At 31.0% G+C, this 18,266-nt stretch overlaps 2 protein-coding genes across 12 annotated transcripts in view; one reads left to right on the top strand and one right to left on the bottom strand.

Annotated features, from left to right (window-relative positions):
• Window positions 1-10,911, bottom strand: part of DIP2 (disco-interacting protein 2) — a 69,769-nt gene extending 58,858 nt beyond the window's left edge. For all 6 annotated transcript variants that reach the window (XM_068764816.1, XM_068764982.1, XM_068764901.1 and 3 more), the window contains exon 1: window positions 10,694-10,911. In XM_068764816.1, coding sequence (XP_068620917.1) covers window positions 10,694-10,778 — 85 coding nt within the window. In that variant the 5' untranslated portion in view covers window positions 10,779-10,911. The remainder of the gene's footprint in view (window positions 1-10,693) is intronic.
• An 831-nt stretch (window positions 10,912-11,742) lies between these two features.
• The window catches only part of LOC137929592 (protein phosphatase 1 regulatory subunit 12A-like), a 33,205-nt gene continuing 26,681 nt past the window's right edge, over window positions 11,743-18,266 (top strand). For all 6 annotated transcript variants that reach the window (XM_068772814.1, XM_068773050.1, XM_068772898.1 and 3 more), the window contains exon 1: window positions 11,743-12,249. In XM_068772814.1, coding sequence (XP_068628915.1) covers window positions 12,007-12,249 — 243 coding nt within the window. In that variant the 5' untranslated portion in view covers window positions 11,743-12,006. The remainder of the gene's footprint in view (window positions 12,250-18,266) is intronic.

Below are 18,266 nucleotides of genomic sequence, written 5' to 3'. Positions count from 1 at the left end.
TATTTTTTAGTAGATACTCAAGATACACTGGACTATTGGGCACGAACGATGACATTGATAAAGAATTGTGATAAGATTACTTCATGAATAAATAGACAGTAACGTTCTTAGAAAGTATATTTCGTGTGGCGGCCAGCAATGGGAGCTAGCACACATAAATTTGCATCTTTTAAGACATTACAAATATACATTGTGAGCTATGTGTAAATATTGTAAAAATAACATTTTTGTTGTTAGACGACAATTGTAATACCTTTCTATTAGACTTGATGATTAGCAAAAACATTAATTATCACATTGACAATGGCAATCAAAATGTTATGTAAATACTTTATTGTAGAAACGCTTACTTCATACAGACGTCATTAATAAGATTAGATATTCAATTTTACTTTTAAAAGACGTGCAATCACGTATTTACGGGTAGAATTTATTAACACATAACTGCTTTGAAGTACCTTTTTTTTTAATATACGGTCGTATTTTTAAACAAGGTCAAGAGATATAGTGAGACAAAAGCCGGAACGCAAAGATTTAAAGACGATGAGTAACTAAGAACTTAGTTTAAAAACGACTTAAAAAGAATGGATGTTCTTATTCAAGATACTCACTCTCGTAGAATTAACATTAAACTAAAACTCAAAATTCAAAATAGAAAAAAATATCTCTAAGCAGCGCTATTAATTTAAAATAGACTAACTTTAGTATATTTTTAATTTAATACTTATAAAATTAAAAATATACTATTTCAATAGCACTATTCATGTTAAAATTTAATGTCTTGTATTATTATTGTTCTCATTTATGACAATTGTACATTAAATGTAAATAGCTTACAGTTTTTTTCAGAACAATTTTGAATATCGAAAATTTGAAAATATTAGCTATAGCGCGGTGTTTGAATGATTGAAATATTTTAAAAATATTGTAATGTAAAAAATGTATAAGAACAGCATTTTACCCTTTTTTTTTCAATAATATGTGCCGTTTTATTATAATAGGAAAATATGGATACGACAGGCACGCATCATGGGTTAATGTAAATAGTAAATTGTGTGAAGCACTGTAAACCTGTCAGCAGCTTTCAAGCTTTACAATAGCGATCAAAACTGACAAACATGTTGCCTTTGTCGTTGTAGGTAAAATACATCGATAACAACATTTTAAAACTCTTGCAATATAAACGAGCATGTTACACAATAATATACGTTATTGGCATACATTTACGTGTACTACAAAGACAGATTTTTTTTTCCATTTCATTCATTCAGCATTAGGACATCCAGTGCTGGACATATAAGCCTACCCCATTGATTTCTAATAATGCCGACAGGGAACGGCCTACGTTCAGCATTTTCCGGCGACTTTAACAAGGTCGTATGTCCAATTTACGGGTGGATGTTGTAGGCTGTGCTTGCTGATTCTTGGTCTCCGCTCCAAAGCCTTTCGGGTCCCAGTGTCCGTTTATTCTGCACGGTTTTTAGTATCCACTGTCATTTCAACTTACTAATTCTTTGGGCTATGTTAGTACTTTTATCCATTAACGGATCCCCTCCTTCCTAAATCGATCATGAAGAAACTTTAATTTATCTAAGTATAACGTAACATCTTACTGCAGTTACGTGTCAAAAAACTCAGTGTCGTTCAAATTATTGGGTTTTAAAATATTTTACTACTAGAAGTTAGTATCCTTATTCAAATATTACGCCACAAATTACTACAGTCATGTATACCTTTTGACATAGTTATTTGTGAACAACAGCAACTTAGAGTAATGAACCAATATCTAATTTGAACCATAAATAACAATTACCTAGGTCTTTAATGTGCTTATAAAGTTCAGAATTAATTATATAACATAAACAACGCAGTGGACATGTTATAATTAATATTAGGTACATATACTTAGTTTCACAAAATATTTAAGATGCTATTTTACTTACTTCATAATTTTAACATTTTATCAAGATAGTATTAGCGGAACACAGGTCAGAGTTTTAGTAAATTGCAGCTTTAGGTTAAAAAGCTAATATCTAAAAACGCTGCATACAGGCCGCTTCCAACAGGTCTTATTGACGAAATAAGATAAGATGATGAAAATAACACAAGAATTAAAACTGTTGAAGATAAGACTTTAGTATATATTAATTGAATACTAACGTGTAAAAAGAGTAAATAAATAAATATAGCCAACATATACTTCAAAGAAATAGCTATAAACCAGAGAATCGGACAAGATAGACGATTTTGTACTATTGGAAGCTAAGCTAATTATTCAATGCTTAGCTTTACGGTGTTTAAAGAGAAATTAAGATAAACAATTTTCAACAACATAAGATAACATTTTTTAAAATAAAAGATGATTTAACAGAAATTTCAATAATATGGTTATCTTACAAAATATTTATTTTATGATAACTATACAGTTTATCAGTAGTCATAATATTGAAAACTTGATCATAAACAATCTTGAACGTTCTTGTTTTGTGTGAAAAATAAACAAAATACTAGATGGCTTTCCATATACATTTATAATTCATTACAAGCAAACAACATCGGAGATTGAATCTGGAATTAATAAAAACTTTAGTGAATTTTTTAAATAAACTATTAGGGTGACTTATTAATACTTGAGTTACTGTAAAAGCAATCAATACTTTTATTGGTTATCATATACAAATTCGGTTATATGTCCGAAGTAGTTATTAATATAAAAGCTGTATCGGAAAGAAATTTTTACACTATTTAGAGTTCAGAGCTGAACAACCTTGTAATAATTACATTCATGTAGGAGGTATTACTTTTTACCATTAAACTTGCACTGCGACATAGATGACACCTGTTGAAGAGACCTATGCCCGGTAGTGGATGGGCTACGGCTGACATAATGATGTTGGAAAATAAAACAGCAAAGTAAAAGGCAATCTACTCAGTGTATTTATGATGACGCGACAATTGATGTATTAAATAGGCAGACTACTTTAGGTCCAAGAAATGACTTTTGATGAAGACAGATTATACATAACAAAGTGGAAAAAAAATAAAATACACACATAAATAAACGGCAGGAATATATTAGAACGAACCTGACCAGATCATGATTTATGTTTTGCTAATAGCAGTACTTCCAAGATTTTTGTAGACAAAAATTTACTTTTATTATTGATAATGTTGTTTACCCGTTGGTTTTTACAGGTTAATCGACTTTGACGTGACCGAACGCTCAAGGTTGTAAACAAAACAATTTAATTTCTGTGAGTCGTCACATAATTTTGCCGGATAGGGGGGCTGTTAAGCAATTGGGACAATTAGGTGGACGCTCTCAGAAGTACCCCCTACCCGTGTAGGTAAGTACCGTTACTTCGGTTTGAGCTGTGAATATAATCGTATTTAACGTTTCGATTTGAGTATGCCTAGGTAAGTTGAAACTCGTGGATCGCTATTATCAAAGGATTTTTTATAGTAACCAGTATAGTACCACCACTTCGAAACGCGTCAATGATTACAAAAGAAAATGCAGCGTCTGTCATTAATAGGAGAAAACTTGCCTGGTACATATGGGTTCCGCGATGGTATGAAGTAGGGCGTCTCCGATTGTACTAGCACGAAACTATTTAATTTGGCCGGAGTATCGACGTGACGAGTTTTTAAAGAATTGTGCTAAAGAAAGATAGCTCCAAGTCTTTAAGATTTTCACTACGCACGCTTCTGTAGTCAATGTACGTACGTACATACGCAAAGACTGGGCACACAATCATTAAAATCAAGTGATCTACCGATCTGGAAAGTATTACTTTTTTACAAGAGAAATTTTAATTATTTATGTCATTAAGGAGAATAGACAACCCATTGCGAAGCCTACTTTGTTCTGACTCGAGTGATGTGCCAAGTTTGCAACCAGAAATATGTACAAAGACAGTGGTTTTACGTCTCGCAACCCCAGTATTTACACCAGTTATCAGTAGCTCGTAGTATTGTCGAGCATGGTTTGGTGTTTGAAGTAGCCGCAGAGGCAATACACACCTCTCAAAAGAAGATGCCCCAGGCAGCAGTAAAACGCGCTAGAGTACATTTTATAGTTAGAGAAATTAATAATTTCTTCGATGTTATGACAGCTTGGGTTAATATTAAATTACAAAAACATCAACAAAATGAAAGGAAGATAAGAATGTGTTTTCAGTAAAACGACCTTGCGGGTGTAACACCGAGGTCACGCCTGAGTGACCTTTTTTGTACAACAGATTTCGTAAAGTAATGTTGGACACTTACTTAATAAATTGATTAAAATTTTAATTAATATTTATGTTTTACTTACGAAGAAGTGTAAAAACTGAACTATTACAACAGTTTCTGCTTGATAAAAATTTATTACTATATTTAAAAATTGGACTGTGAAATTGACACAATGAACATCGGTCAAAACCTACTCAGTAGCGATTGCGTGACGATGCACGCTTATCAAAAATGCTAAATATATTATTCTTACGTTTAGTATATTAATTCATAAGAATAATCGTTTTTTATTGAAATGAAAATTGTTTTAAAGCGCGGTAAAATGGATTCTTTACAATTTTTTTACCATTACCATCGGATTACGTTTTAATATTACTTATTTCTTTTGGAACATGTTTTACTGTTTTCTTTTTCAGACTAACGACCACGAAGCTTTCTTGCTTTAAAATAAAAAGGCATTAAAGAATTTGAAGAGTTGCATAATCAATTTAGAGTTTTATATGTCCTGTATGGAGAAAACAGTAACGTGTCTTGCGCCAAAGGATTTTTAAGACGTATAAGGTTTTGAAATCTAATATTAAGTATTGAGTATCATTCCATTGTGCGTAACTTAATCGACTCGGTAGCATTCCGCGGGGACGTGCACGTTAATAATGACATTTACTTCTTAAGATGGGTTTTGCTACTCTTGAGAATATTATTTTGTCAATCTTAGCTCTCATTTCATGAGCGTAAGATAACTTAGGGTTTCACCTACGTGATTTCCGGATAAAAAATGTACTGGTCATATAACATTATCGTGTATGCTCATATTTTTATTCCTAAAATCTTGATCTTAAAAACCGTTTTATCATTATTATTTCAGTGCACATCCTACGGGCTCTTTGCCTCTCCTATAAATTTCTAATGAGACTGGTGGAAGTTGTCAGCATCTAACGACTTCTGACCACCTTAACAAGGTAGTCTGTCCTCTTTGCGGGTCTTACGGCTGCGCTTGCCGGTTTGTAGTCGCAAGTCTAGGTCCTTAAGGCCCAAGCGGCCATTTGTTCTAAGAGCTGTGGCCTGTCCGCTCTCACTTTATTTTTGTTAATTAATTTCGGTCGTCTCGGATCTCCCCATTCCTGGTTCTCTTGATTGACTCTTAGGCTAGTTTTTACAAAAAAAAAATGACACTTCAACAAAACTTTATTTAAAGATACAAAATAATTTTAAATAGATATAACGTATATACAAATATATTCAAGAATATATTCAAGAAGTTTATGAAACAAGTAGATAGAGAAAAATTTAAAAAGATATACATTTAAAAGTTTCAATAAGATATAACTTTATTTATGAACATAGTTATTAATAGGTAAAATAAGGAGAAAATTATGTAATATAATGTTCATTATTACAAATATGTTCGAAACGGCTTTGGAAAAGTAAAACAATCAGAGTGTTGAATTCATTTTAAAGAACAGAGCGAATGATGACAAAGAAATACAAAAAGTTTTTAAAATTTTAAATTAAATAATTTTTCTTATGCTCTAGAAGGTCCGTGTTTTGTAATCGCTTTCCTGTATAGATATTCCCATGTCTATCAAGAAAAACGAGAAACAAACTACTATGATCTTAAGTGAACAGAGCAGCTGGTTGATTTCTTCAGCCAAGTGAATTTAACGCAACAATATTGTTTGGATGATATTTATGTACTTAATGAATTAAAGAAAAAAACTTTTTGTATAATTGATCTATTGACATTTGGGAACATGAAAAACATTGAGGACGTTCGCGACTTTAACCAACTTATGAAGGACTCAATTAATAATTATTTTAAACCGCAATTGGGGCCACGATTCCACAGCGCAGGCTTAGTCAGACCGCGTCACGACGACAAACGGGTTTGTGTTGATGCGTCATGCTTTCCCAATAAAATGGCTTCAGCGCGCCGTTCGACTAAGGCGAGTTTTAAATGTGGTAGATAGGGAATAAATATTTATTATATGTTAGAGGAGCGAGCGGTTTATTTCAAAACAATATACCTGTTTTGAGCAAATATCGTTTTCTTTGGCTATAGAATATATTGACATTTAAAAAGCTAGTTTTAACCTGACAATACTATTTAATAATTACACAATTGTGATGTAGTATATCACATCTATGCATTTATTAATTATTCATCTATATCCGGTCGATGGTATTAAGAAAATAAGTTATAAAATTGTTAAAGAACTAGTCCTACAATGCTTCAATAATTATAGCCGATAAGCCTGCGAACTGTCACCGCCCGTGAATAGAAAAAAAGATAATTAAATAACTACTACAAGACGTAGTATGCAAAACTTACTACGTATTGTATTTTATTTACTACGTATAGTAAGTTTTATTTATATTATTGCATTACTATACGGATACTACAATTAATTTTGATTATTTTTTTTTGTATGAATTAGTAATCACAATTATTGATTTAATGTCTATAATAATAACTAGATGAAACATTTGGCGCCAGGATTACAACTTCACCTAAAAACGGAACTGTTTTTATAATCAAAAATTGTATTGTTCATACTAAACGGTAACGAATTGTACAGTTGGTACTAAGAACAATGTTATAGCAAATTATTTCCTGTATTTAGGGCGAAAACTCTCTTCAAATATATTTCAAAAAGATGCGTACCACTTTTATTTAAATTCATCAACTGCAAAAAGTTTTTTTTAATTTAAGATTCGAGAAATATGATTACGAAGGCAAACTAGACTAATTAATTATTAAACTCCTAATACCATATTTAAGGTAACGATAAATAAATTTGTGTTCTTATTTATTTATACGAGAAACAAACATTTTCAATTTGTAGTTAGTCTGGCCTTAAATAATTTTACAATTATTATTAGGTATTTATCATTCTTATACGAAGATGTATTGTTTTCCCATTTTTGGGTCAATCTGAGTTAAATATATTTGATATATTTAAATGTACGAGTAGAAGGGAGAGAACCGAATTTTTGCATAACGCTTTCAAAGCAGCAATGAAGCCAAATGCAATTTTTGAAACACACCGTCTTCTTAGCAGTCGGATGGTTGTGTCCCGGGCTATTAATACATACAATGGAACCTCCTCTGTTTGTGACAGCCATATCTATGATCTGATCTTGTACGTCGTATTCGTACGAAAAAGGCAAACAAAAGCATTGAAGAAAAAACGAAAAAGAAATTTAATCTAAAGCAAAATATTTTATCCGAGGTAATGAGACTTAAGAACTGAAGTTTATAAGAAACACACCCGGTACTATTTTACTGGTAATTTAAAAGTAAAATGAGGTGGGAGGGTTAAAATCGAAAATACTTAAGTGGTACGTATAAATTAGTATTCTTTCTTTCAAAGTAAAGTCGTAGAAAAAAAATTATTGACGAGAAAATTTTTCTTAGAACAAGGCATAGGCCTCCCCTAGAGATTATGCACGATGATCGATCTTGCGCTTCCCGCATCCAGTTACTTCCTAAGATCGCAATCTTAACTATGTCGTCGGCTACCTAGTTAGTGCGGGGTCTATCCACTCCGCGTCTACCAGCACGTGGTCGCCATACGAGAATCTTTCCGCTCCAAATCGGTTGCACGAGCGATGAAAAATATTTACTACTAAGTAATGTACATAAGCACAATGAATGACTTTATTCTATAGAAGCTTGCGAATTAGTCTGCTCAATACCACATGGTAATTATCCGACATCAGTTATTGCTTGGTAGGATAGGTGTAGCTATCAAGGAGACACTGAACCATATTGCGAAAAAGATGTTAAAATATCGACACGAGTGTATCAAGATATAATTATGGAGTGGGTGTCATATCTGGCCTCAAAGGTTAAAGGACTGTATTAAACCCAATGGAGATAATTTTGTACGAGCTTCATGTTTTTAATGTTATCATATGATATGATAACATAATATTAACAAATGTTTTATGTAATAGAAGAAAAAAAAAGGATTTTTCCTTGTAATAATGTTTACAGCTACACTAAGAATAAAATATTACTCATTGTTCTAAGTAAATGACGTGTTATAATTGATGACTATTTATCTCTTTCTAATAATTTTGTAATGTTAAATGTTTCGTACTTGTTTACTACAAAATTCAAAAACGCTAATTATTTCGTCTCCACAATTTCCTCTAAATTCAAAAACTACTTAATTGCAATTTAAGTGTCAAAAACCTCGTATAAGTTTAAGTCTCGAAGTTGAATCAATTCTCCATAAAGTTAGGTGTAAACAGCAATGGCATAAACGTAGAAATAGCTTGTGTCATAAAGATACGAGAGTTCTCTTCTCTTAATACAACGTCCATTCTTTATGTCAGAAGAGGGGGTCAAACTGCGGCTCGCGAGCCACATGCGGCTCTTTGAAGGATTATTTGTGGCTCGCGATTAATGTAACCGAGTTCTTTTTCCAGTTTTGTGTATTTGTATTTTTAAAAAATGATGTAGTTTCGTGTATTTTTAATCTTATAAATAACTGTACCATTTAATTTTAATACACATTTTGTACTATCTTTAGAAAACATTTATTTGTGTGTTACGTAAATTTTCAAATTTTGCAATATGACTCGGGTGCTTGTCCGCTCTTGGTTTATGCATTTATGATGTTCCTTATTAGCACATTAAACACGCGTCGTCATTTTTTATCATTTTTAGGACTCAGGCATGTCGCATCTATGCGTTAATTTTAGCAATGGCGTATTTTGATTGATTTTAATACAATTCTGATGTTGTAAATGTTAAGAATTTAAAATTCATTATAATCATATAGTAACAATAAAACGCCTGCGGTAGTTTCCTTTACAGCTTCTTAAAATCTTTATCCGTAAATTAAGTTTCGTAATTTATTCTCGTGTCGTAATGTTAACTGTCAAAATTTTATTAATTATTAGGCGCAAATGCCAAAATGAATGTGCGAATTTAGAAATAATGAACATAAAATTAGTAAAAAAAGAATTAGCGCAAAAATTTATCACTGGTATTATAATAATCTATTAAATTTCCTGATCTAAAGTTACTCGGATAATAAAGATTTGAAAAAATACATTTGTCTGTATTTATGCTTATAAACATAGCAATCCACTACTTATTTATTGATATAAATAATTAAGTGTTAGTAATCAAGAATTTTTAAATTAATATGTGTTTTATTTATGATACTAGATGAAATTCAACATATAACATTTATGTTTGAAATAATTAATAGTTATAATAGAAAAACAATAAATACAGGCTGTGCCCATTTTTAAAGCGGTTAATATAAATAACATTAAAGAAATACTTTACATCAAATTTTGAAATGCTGTTTTCACTTAAAATAGTAATGATAGAGAGTATTGAATAAATAGAGAATAACATTTAATATTTAATGTTAATTATGGTCAACTTTGATTATTTTAAAGTAATAATTTTTAGACTGTAATACCATTACAACTTTGTTGTAAAAAAGAAAAGTAATTTTAACTATAAATGATTTTACTTCAATGCAGAATGAACTTAAACCAAAACTTATAAGATTACTTGAAGCATTCGCAATAATAATGTTATAATAAAAAAGAAAAAAATTAAACAGTTAATGAGTTATACATAGTTTCGCTTTGCAAGCATTGCCTTAATAATACATTATTTATTTGAAGTAATTGTCATGTCATTTATGAACATCAAACCATTATTCCAAATTGCTACATTAGAAAAGACATTTCAATAAGTACATGTAACTAACAATCTACAAATACATAACTTAATATTATTATGTAGATTGTATGATAACTATATTTTTTTATGTTTTGGCATTTCTACTTTGAGTGATGTTCATAAACTATGTATAAAGAATATATACCATTATTTTTAAAGTTGATATTATGTAATTTCACATTTTTGGATTTGGAACAAATTAAAAAAAAAATTGTATGCAATAGAAGACTTAAAAAGGCAAAAAAAAAAATAACGCATAGCATAAAAACTAGTAAATGATAGTCACCGAGTCATATATTAAAACTTAGGTTCACTTAATTTAACAAATAATTTAAAAAATATGAAAAACGCAAAGGACAAAGTTTAGCTTTGTGAGAACAATGTTGTCGGGATCTTTTTAATTGTTTAAACCGCGTTACGTAGAGAATATTGCATTACTCGACAATTATTGTGTGATAAAACAAGTAACACGTTGAGCATGTTCCTTAGTCTACTATCATTTTCAAAACATAGACTATTAACGCACAACTTTATAGAATATCAAGCTTATGTACTGAAAACACCTCATCAGCTGGCATAGATCACGTCAATATTACGAAAAACATCCCCTTTATGTGAAAACTTAAGTATAACTATATGATAAAAAATAAGCTTCTAGAATACATTTGAAAGCTAGACATTCTTTAGTAAAATAAAGTTAACAAATATCGATCTCCTAGAATACGAGACTTGCACCATTTGTCTTACCTTCAGATAACTCCAAGTCTAGTTCAGCTAATTTATCTCTTATTTCATCAGGCAACTTTGATACATCGACACTTAAGTCAGCCATCGTGGAAAAACACTATTTTCACACAAAACAAATAAAATTAACGACAACACTCCAACACACCATCGTGACACATAGCCATCTTGAATTTTAAATAATTTCTGTCCGTCTAATACAGTATATGCACTGAACTAACGATGTCGCTCTTGAAAACCAGAGGTCGCGCAGTTTCCCCGGGAGCAGATTTCTATTGCGAACCAGAGGCTTAAAATAAATGTTACACTGGTGTTTTCTTCCGTTATGCAGATAGATGTCAGTACTATCGCATTGGTGTTGCACTAATAAAAATTTGTTAATGTGATAGGTACACATTACCTTCTCTTATCAAACAATATCTTAGAATAACTAATCATCAATAAACCCTAATTGGAAAAACGTTTACGATTTAAGAAACCTATAATAAATACAATAGAGCTCTTTCTATTGGAAAATGTATATATTGTTATAAGCTAATGTTGAATTGCTAAATGATCGCACCTATTATTATTTACTTTAACATTGAAATAATAATCAGAAGATTTACATTATAATTTACTTCAAAGAATCGTCATGAAAAGCCTGAAACACTTAAAAAGCCTGAACACACTCATGTGTTTAGAATTTAAGTGCAATCCACGCACTTTTATTTTTTTTCGTCTTTTAAAATAATTTTTAAACAAACATTTTACAGAAATGCAATCATTCGGTTATGACTTAATTCAGTAGACACATTACTTCCTTAAAACATTGCTGTTAAAATTTTTTTACTCAACTGTATTTATAGAGTACCTTTTTAAAAAAAAAGATTTTATTATTAAAGAAAAAGAGGACCTAAATATTTTCAAGAAGTGGTATATCCATAGAGTAAATTTAAAACGTCAACACTTATTAACTAAGAATTGTCCACTAGGTGACGCTAGGTGTTTTCTTTTTCCGTTATTGTCAGCCTAGTTTTTAAAATTTATTCTCGTAATGGCTGCCACGCTAAATCTAGCTTATTGGTTATGTCATGTCCAAATTTTCAGTGTTTGGTCGTGATATTTTATCAATATAACGAGCATTTCGAACGCGGATTGTATTAAGTTGTTGTAGTATCAATTTTCCCAGTACGTCAGTCGTATGTGTCCTTTTTTGGCAATTAAGTTATGGACTCGGCGTTTGTGTAGTGTAAGTAATAAAAACAGACTCTATGTACCGTAAAAAGTGTTCAACGACACAAAATTGAGTGTCAAGTGTTTTGCCAATAGTCACAATGACGGATCCGAGATCATCATCAGCTCTATTTAAGAGAGCCGAGCAGTTAAAAAGATGGGAAGAATCCGAAACCAATAAACATTCTCCATCACCAAAGCGTGCTTCAAGGATTCAATTTTCTTCGGGTATCGTGTTCTTAGCTGCTTGCACAGCTGGTGAAAAAGAAGAAGTGCAGCGTTTGTTGAAATTGGGCACAGATATCAATACAGCTAACGTAGATGGACTCACAGCTCTACACCAGGTGGGTGCAATAAAAGCAGATTTGTTGTCTTACGTCTCATAACATACCAACACTAAACCGTATTTAATACTAAGGTTCCATTAAAAGCGTTTTTGCTAAGTTACTTCTGCCTTTAAACTCTTCAATTTAGTGACTCAGACCTCTTTGATGGTTTACTCTATGTCCCTATTTATATACAGTACAATTATTGCTCTATTTTGCTTGCGATCTTGTGTATTGCATTTCTGGGATAACAGATTGTTGGTTGTGGACTCTTAAAATTAAAATAAAATTTAGATTTAGTAACGGTTAGAAACATTACTTAGCTTAAAACATAAAAGGGAATACAAATATTATATTAGTAATGGTTGTCTGACTTGAAAGTCCTGCTTATAGTAAACACTAAGTATTAATTGTATAATATTTAAAACTGACATTTGTTTTAAAAGATGATCAAATAATATCAATAGTATGTTATAACCACTGTTGCTATACAAATACATATTTCTAACAAAATAATAGCATCCCGATTTGATTAATTGTTAAAGATTAGTAATAATAATGGGGTGCTACTTGAATCTACAAACCAACCATTGTGGTAATTTTGACAATATTTGGGGAGGACCTATATCTTGCAGTGGGCTTCTCTCGGCTGACATAATGATAACTTGGAATTTTGAAGTTTTGTGTCATGGTTAACAACATGTCTATAATTAACAACTTGAGGGAAAGAGAAATATAAATCAGTCTAAGTAAATATCATTTGTCATGTTACCTATAAAGTTATGGATAAGGTTTTTCATTATTATTTTTACCAGAATTCACCAGCAACTATCATTTATATGTGCTAAGAAATTTTGTCTATAAAATGTTTTTGCTTATTTTTGAGATTTACGATTGTTAAATGAGAGCAGTAATATTTTTTTATTAGGCATTAATGAAGTATTTCTCTTTTTGAAAATAGTAAAGATTATTTATAATGAGTAATGATAAACAAAAGCAATAGAAGCCATTTGTTAACTAGTGACTTTAATGCAGTGAATTAATTCTTATTAAACATGTTGTCTTAATTTTTTATTTCATGTAATCATAAAATTACCTTTTTATTAATAGTACTTATTATTTTGAGTTACAAACAGCAGTTTAATTCCTTGCCTAAACTAATATATATCTATACCAAAAATTACATTTTTAAAGAATTCATAGTTAAGACTGAAACTTAGTTTGTTATTGGTTCATAACAGCTTTTAATAACCTTCAAATTAAAAGAAAAGTAGTAATAAAAAAGGTACTACACTACTGGGACAAAATGTATTTCCTGTATTAATAAAAACAAATTGTGAAATATGTTGCTCAATGCAAAGTTGGAGAATAGCTTTATCAAAAGATTTAGCACATTTTTACACTTTATCATTGAAGCATGTGAAAGGTTTTCATGACGAGAAGGAAATGTAAACTTTTATGGGGGATTTTAAAAAATACACTTATATTCCTATACAAACAATAGAGTAAATTAAAGCACTTTCTCCTGGCAATCAATTATACATCCATCAAAGTCAAAGAATGTGGTAGGAAAGAATTTAATGAAATGAAAAAATGGTGTAAGCCTTTGGCAAGGAATCACTATGAAAACATGTAAATTATACAAATAATGAAAATATAACATATCTGTCTTATTAATCTAGTAATTAATGAAATAAAAAACCTAGTTTTTGAAGTAATCATAGCTTATTATTAAGACATTATATCAATTACATAAGTAATTAATCTCAAATATGTTTTATTAGTTTATTTTTCTATTGGGGCGATACAAGCAGTGTAAAGTCTCCCAGGAGTTTATATGATTATTTATAAACAATATTTTTAAACATTTCTTTCTTAGCAGAAATATTTAATGAGTGATTTTGTTTTTGATTTCTTTTATTTCATTAGATTTGATTTCTTTCAATGTTTTTTACATATGTTCCTTTTTAATTTAAATATTTTGCTTTTGCTAACAACAATCTCTTACAAGGTTAATAGTGAATGCTTCTATGCATTTTGTGTTTAGTGACTATTGGGGAGTTAAAATTCTTATCGTAATTTTTACCATAATCAGTATTTTTCAACCCTGTCAGAAACTCATCTAAAACTGCTTAAATATAGAATTTTATAAATAGTAATAGAAAATTAAACTTTGCCTCATTTTAGCACATGCCCCATGTGTTTTAAATATTTAGTAAAATACGTTAACATGACTTCTAAGCGAAATTTGTTAAAAACTTAATCATAAAATGATTCATTATAAATTTCTCTGCTGAATAATCTTAATAATAATGAGAAAATGAACAATTTAAAATTTTTTGTTTTAATGTGAAATTTTTATACTAAAAATAAATTTAAATGCATTAAAAACTTTCATTTTCAGTAAAATTTTTGTAAAAACCACCTTATCGATTGATATACGCGTTGATTATTTCGCATATTTAATTTAAATGTTTGATGTTTTTTTTTTCCTATAAAATAAGTCTTAATTTTAACAATGTTTAATTTGTTAAATTAATAAAATACGACGAGGAAAGTTGGAGAAGTATGCTGCATCGGGAGTCACGTGCCACGGGTGGGCCTAGCACTCCTAGGAATAACTTGATTGTTTCGCCGACCACTAAACGTCACTGGTCCAGAATTAGAATCTGACACTGTCTACGGCTCAAACCAAAATGGAAACTAACCATTATAACAGCGTTTGGTTGCGTCTGTCGTTGTTAGTGATAACTGCTGTTTGCCTATTTTATATCGAACTTTTCATTAATAATATCTTATATACCATTATTTACGATGAAAACTGCAAGAAGAATCGTTGTTTTAAATTCAAGGCATGTAATTACGACTTGGTTAAAATTTACTAATAAAGTGTAGGATATAAAGAAATGCAAAAGAAAATTAACCCATTTGATAAATAAAATCAAATTGTCTGATAATGATAACAAAGTAGAAGAAATAGAGTCGTTTTTAGAGAACAACAGCTAATCATATTCACTACATACAATTCTTCAACGTTAAAATATTAAAGCGTTTTTAGATAACCAAAAGTTCATTATTATAAAACGTAAAAAGTTGTCATTTTTAAATCAATTTTAACGAAGTACCTTCAAGCCAGAATCATCAGGAACATAATGTTCAGAGTAGGTTCCTTTTTGGACACTGTTTGTTTTAAAAGTAAAGTTGTATAAAAGCTGCACAAATAGTGACTGTATAAATCTTAATTGAATCGTGTTTAGCGACAATCAATAGGAGGTATGTTCGATATCTTAAAATACTACAATACTCTGAAAGACGAAACCAGTAAAACATTTTAGTATTAAGGTGTGTATGATATTCCGTTCATTTTTTCCGATCGTAACAAAAATTTGATTATGACTTGAATGTCAATAATAAGGATGACATCGATAATGCCCTTTCTTTCACCCAACATCTTTTTTTATGCCGGCCGCAAAAATGAAGTCAAAATGCTATCATATTTGGCATTGTAATAGGCGAGCTATTACCCTGGAAAGGCTGTGCTGTTTCGTTACTTTTTAGCATATAATAGTTTGTGATTGTGGTGTATCCAAAACTGCTGCACCTTTTTAAGTAGGCGCGTGGCGTAAAGGAGGGGAGTATAGGCCACTCTATTCCGTCAGCCAGTTGTTAATGCTCGCGGCGGCGGCGCTTGTGCTGTTTTTCCTCAACCTCCACCTCGCTGCGCTATCCTAAGGCACGGTATCGGTTTTGGTAGCACTATACATAACTGAACAAGGTTCTTTCAGTCGATAGTCTTTTTGTTCTCGGGAATTGAAGCTTCGTTAATTTGAGTTGAAAGAACAGTTAATACTATAAACAAAATTGAACGTATTAAATATTGTTAACAGCTGTTTGAAATTTTTATAATAATTAACTCCATCGGGTAGCTCAGTCAATTCTGTTATCGGAATGATTTAACACACTGACGCGCTCATTTAGTCGCGCGTATATTTTGATGACGTCACTTAATTTTAGAAATACCGTATTATTGCTGGATATGTTGTAAAACATTAAATTCTTGTTATGTTTCTCACATTCACTAGACATCTATGGTGGGTATGAAAAAATGTCAGTGGCATATTCTAAATACATCTAGTATTGTCAGTTTTGTCGCGTGTGTGGCGGCGTAGGTAGGCCTCCCAACAGGTGGGCTGACCACTTAGTCAAGGTCGGAAAGTCGCTGGATGCAGGTAACACAAGACCGGTCATCGTTGCGATTTTTGGTGCAGGTATTACTTAATATCCCTTGCAGTGTGCGTTTATGGGCTGACATGATGATGATGTTAATATAACTGTCCGATATTCTTCGGATAGAGTTAATATTGCTCTTTCAAACGCCTTCAGCAAATGAAAAGGATCTATGATTGTAGCAGGCACAACAATTGTACATAAATGTGAAGAATGCACCCTTCTATACGCAAATAAAAGCTTACTATTAAATACTACATAGTTAGCAGAAATCAGTCAAGAAGAATTCGGATTACTAAATTATCGGTTAGAGTAAACAGAAACAATACAAGTGTAGAGTAATATTTTGCTCTCATGTATACATATCCAAAACGCCTAAGGTATATAAAGAATTAGGTCATTTAAAAAAAGATGGTAGAGCCATGGTGATGTTAAAATTTGAGCAAATAACAGTTTTAGAATTACCTCTGAAAAGGCATTATTAGTATTGCAAACGTCACTACTATGTTAATTTTGTACTAAATGCTTTTTAATTGTTCAATGCCCAGCATCAAATTATAAGGTTGTCATCTTCATAATTTCAAAAGGAAAGCCACTATTGAAAAATTACGTCCGTTGAGAAAAACTAATTTTTTTCTCTCAGTTTATTTGAAGTATAACACTTCAGCTGATCTCCATTTTTAGTAATTTTCCTATGTTGATTTGTAATTTTTTTAGGTGAATTGAAGAATAAATATCCCAAAATAAAATCAAGAATAGTCTATGTGTAGTTTCAGCATAAAATAGTTATGATAGCCGCCGATTGTCTTTAGCGATCTGCGTAGCGTGTGCTCCTTATTCTTATCCGATTTACGTCCAGAGCGATTGCATCACGGACAGTGATGACGCATTGGAACACGATACCGACCCGGCTCTCGCCTGTAGTTGTTTGCGCACGTGAATATACTCGTATTTCACTGATTACGCTTGGATTTTGTTAATAATTTCTTGTAAAGTAACGTTCCCTATTAAAGTGATGAATAATAACTTAAGAATGTCTTGTATCTTGGAGTTAAATAGTAGCCAATGATTATGGTTTTATAATAAAATATTACTTATTATTATAAAATTATACATCTTTTTAAAGAATCGCCAATTTAGTAATATATATTCGTGATGAATTATGTTAGCGAACGTAAAAAAACTTTTTCGTTAACATTAAATGTTACCAAAAGCAGTTAAACGTGTGTTAAAAATTCTTATTAGAGTGTGATTCTTTAATAACTGTAAATGATGTTTGGGTATGGAACAAACCGTCCGAACTAACCACGCGTCTCTTCATTTAGCGATTCTGTATTTAAAAGTCCACTAAAACTTCTTTGTTTGTGACTTATAATTTAAATACTTATAATTTTATAAAAGGTATTCATTTTGATTAAATATTGACGTGTATTGATTATTGTTAATATTCTACTAGTTCTCACTGTTCGAACCTTAGAATTCATACTCGCGACAGCATTATGATTTTCACATGGCATCTGTGTGGATCGCCACAATAATATCATTTAAAAGCACCAAAGCATAATCATGGTGCGCATGCACTTAACATTGCTGATATGGAAATTAAAAAAAGTTAAGCCATTTCAAGTAGAGACTTTTTACAAAATTTAGTACTAGTACTTCTTACTACTACGATTTCTTTATTACTACTTTTTCTAGCATGTTCTTTTAATTATGACACTAATGAATCACATTAACAACGATGAATCAGATTGGCGAAATCTGAAGTAAAGTTTGTTCATATTACACGTTGTTTAGATTCCGAAGCA

The sequence above is a fragment of the Battus philenor genome, unplaced genomic scaffold (genome assembly GCF_028537555.1).
Source record: "Battus philenor isolate CCGP_79_NKW_IND1 unplaced genomic scaffold, ilBatPhil1.0.hap1 SCAF_1, whole genome shotgun sequence".
Lineage (NCBI taxonomy): Eukaryota > Metazoa > Arthropoda > Insecta > Lepidoptera > Papilionidae > Battus > Battus philenor.
This window is presented reverse-complemented; position numbering and strand designations above follow the sequence as displayed.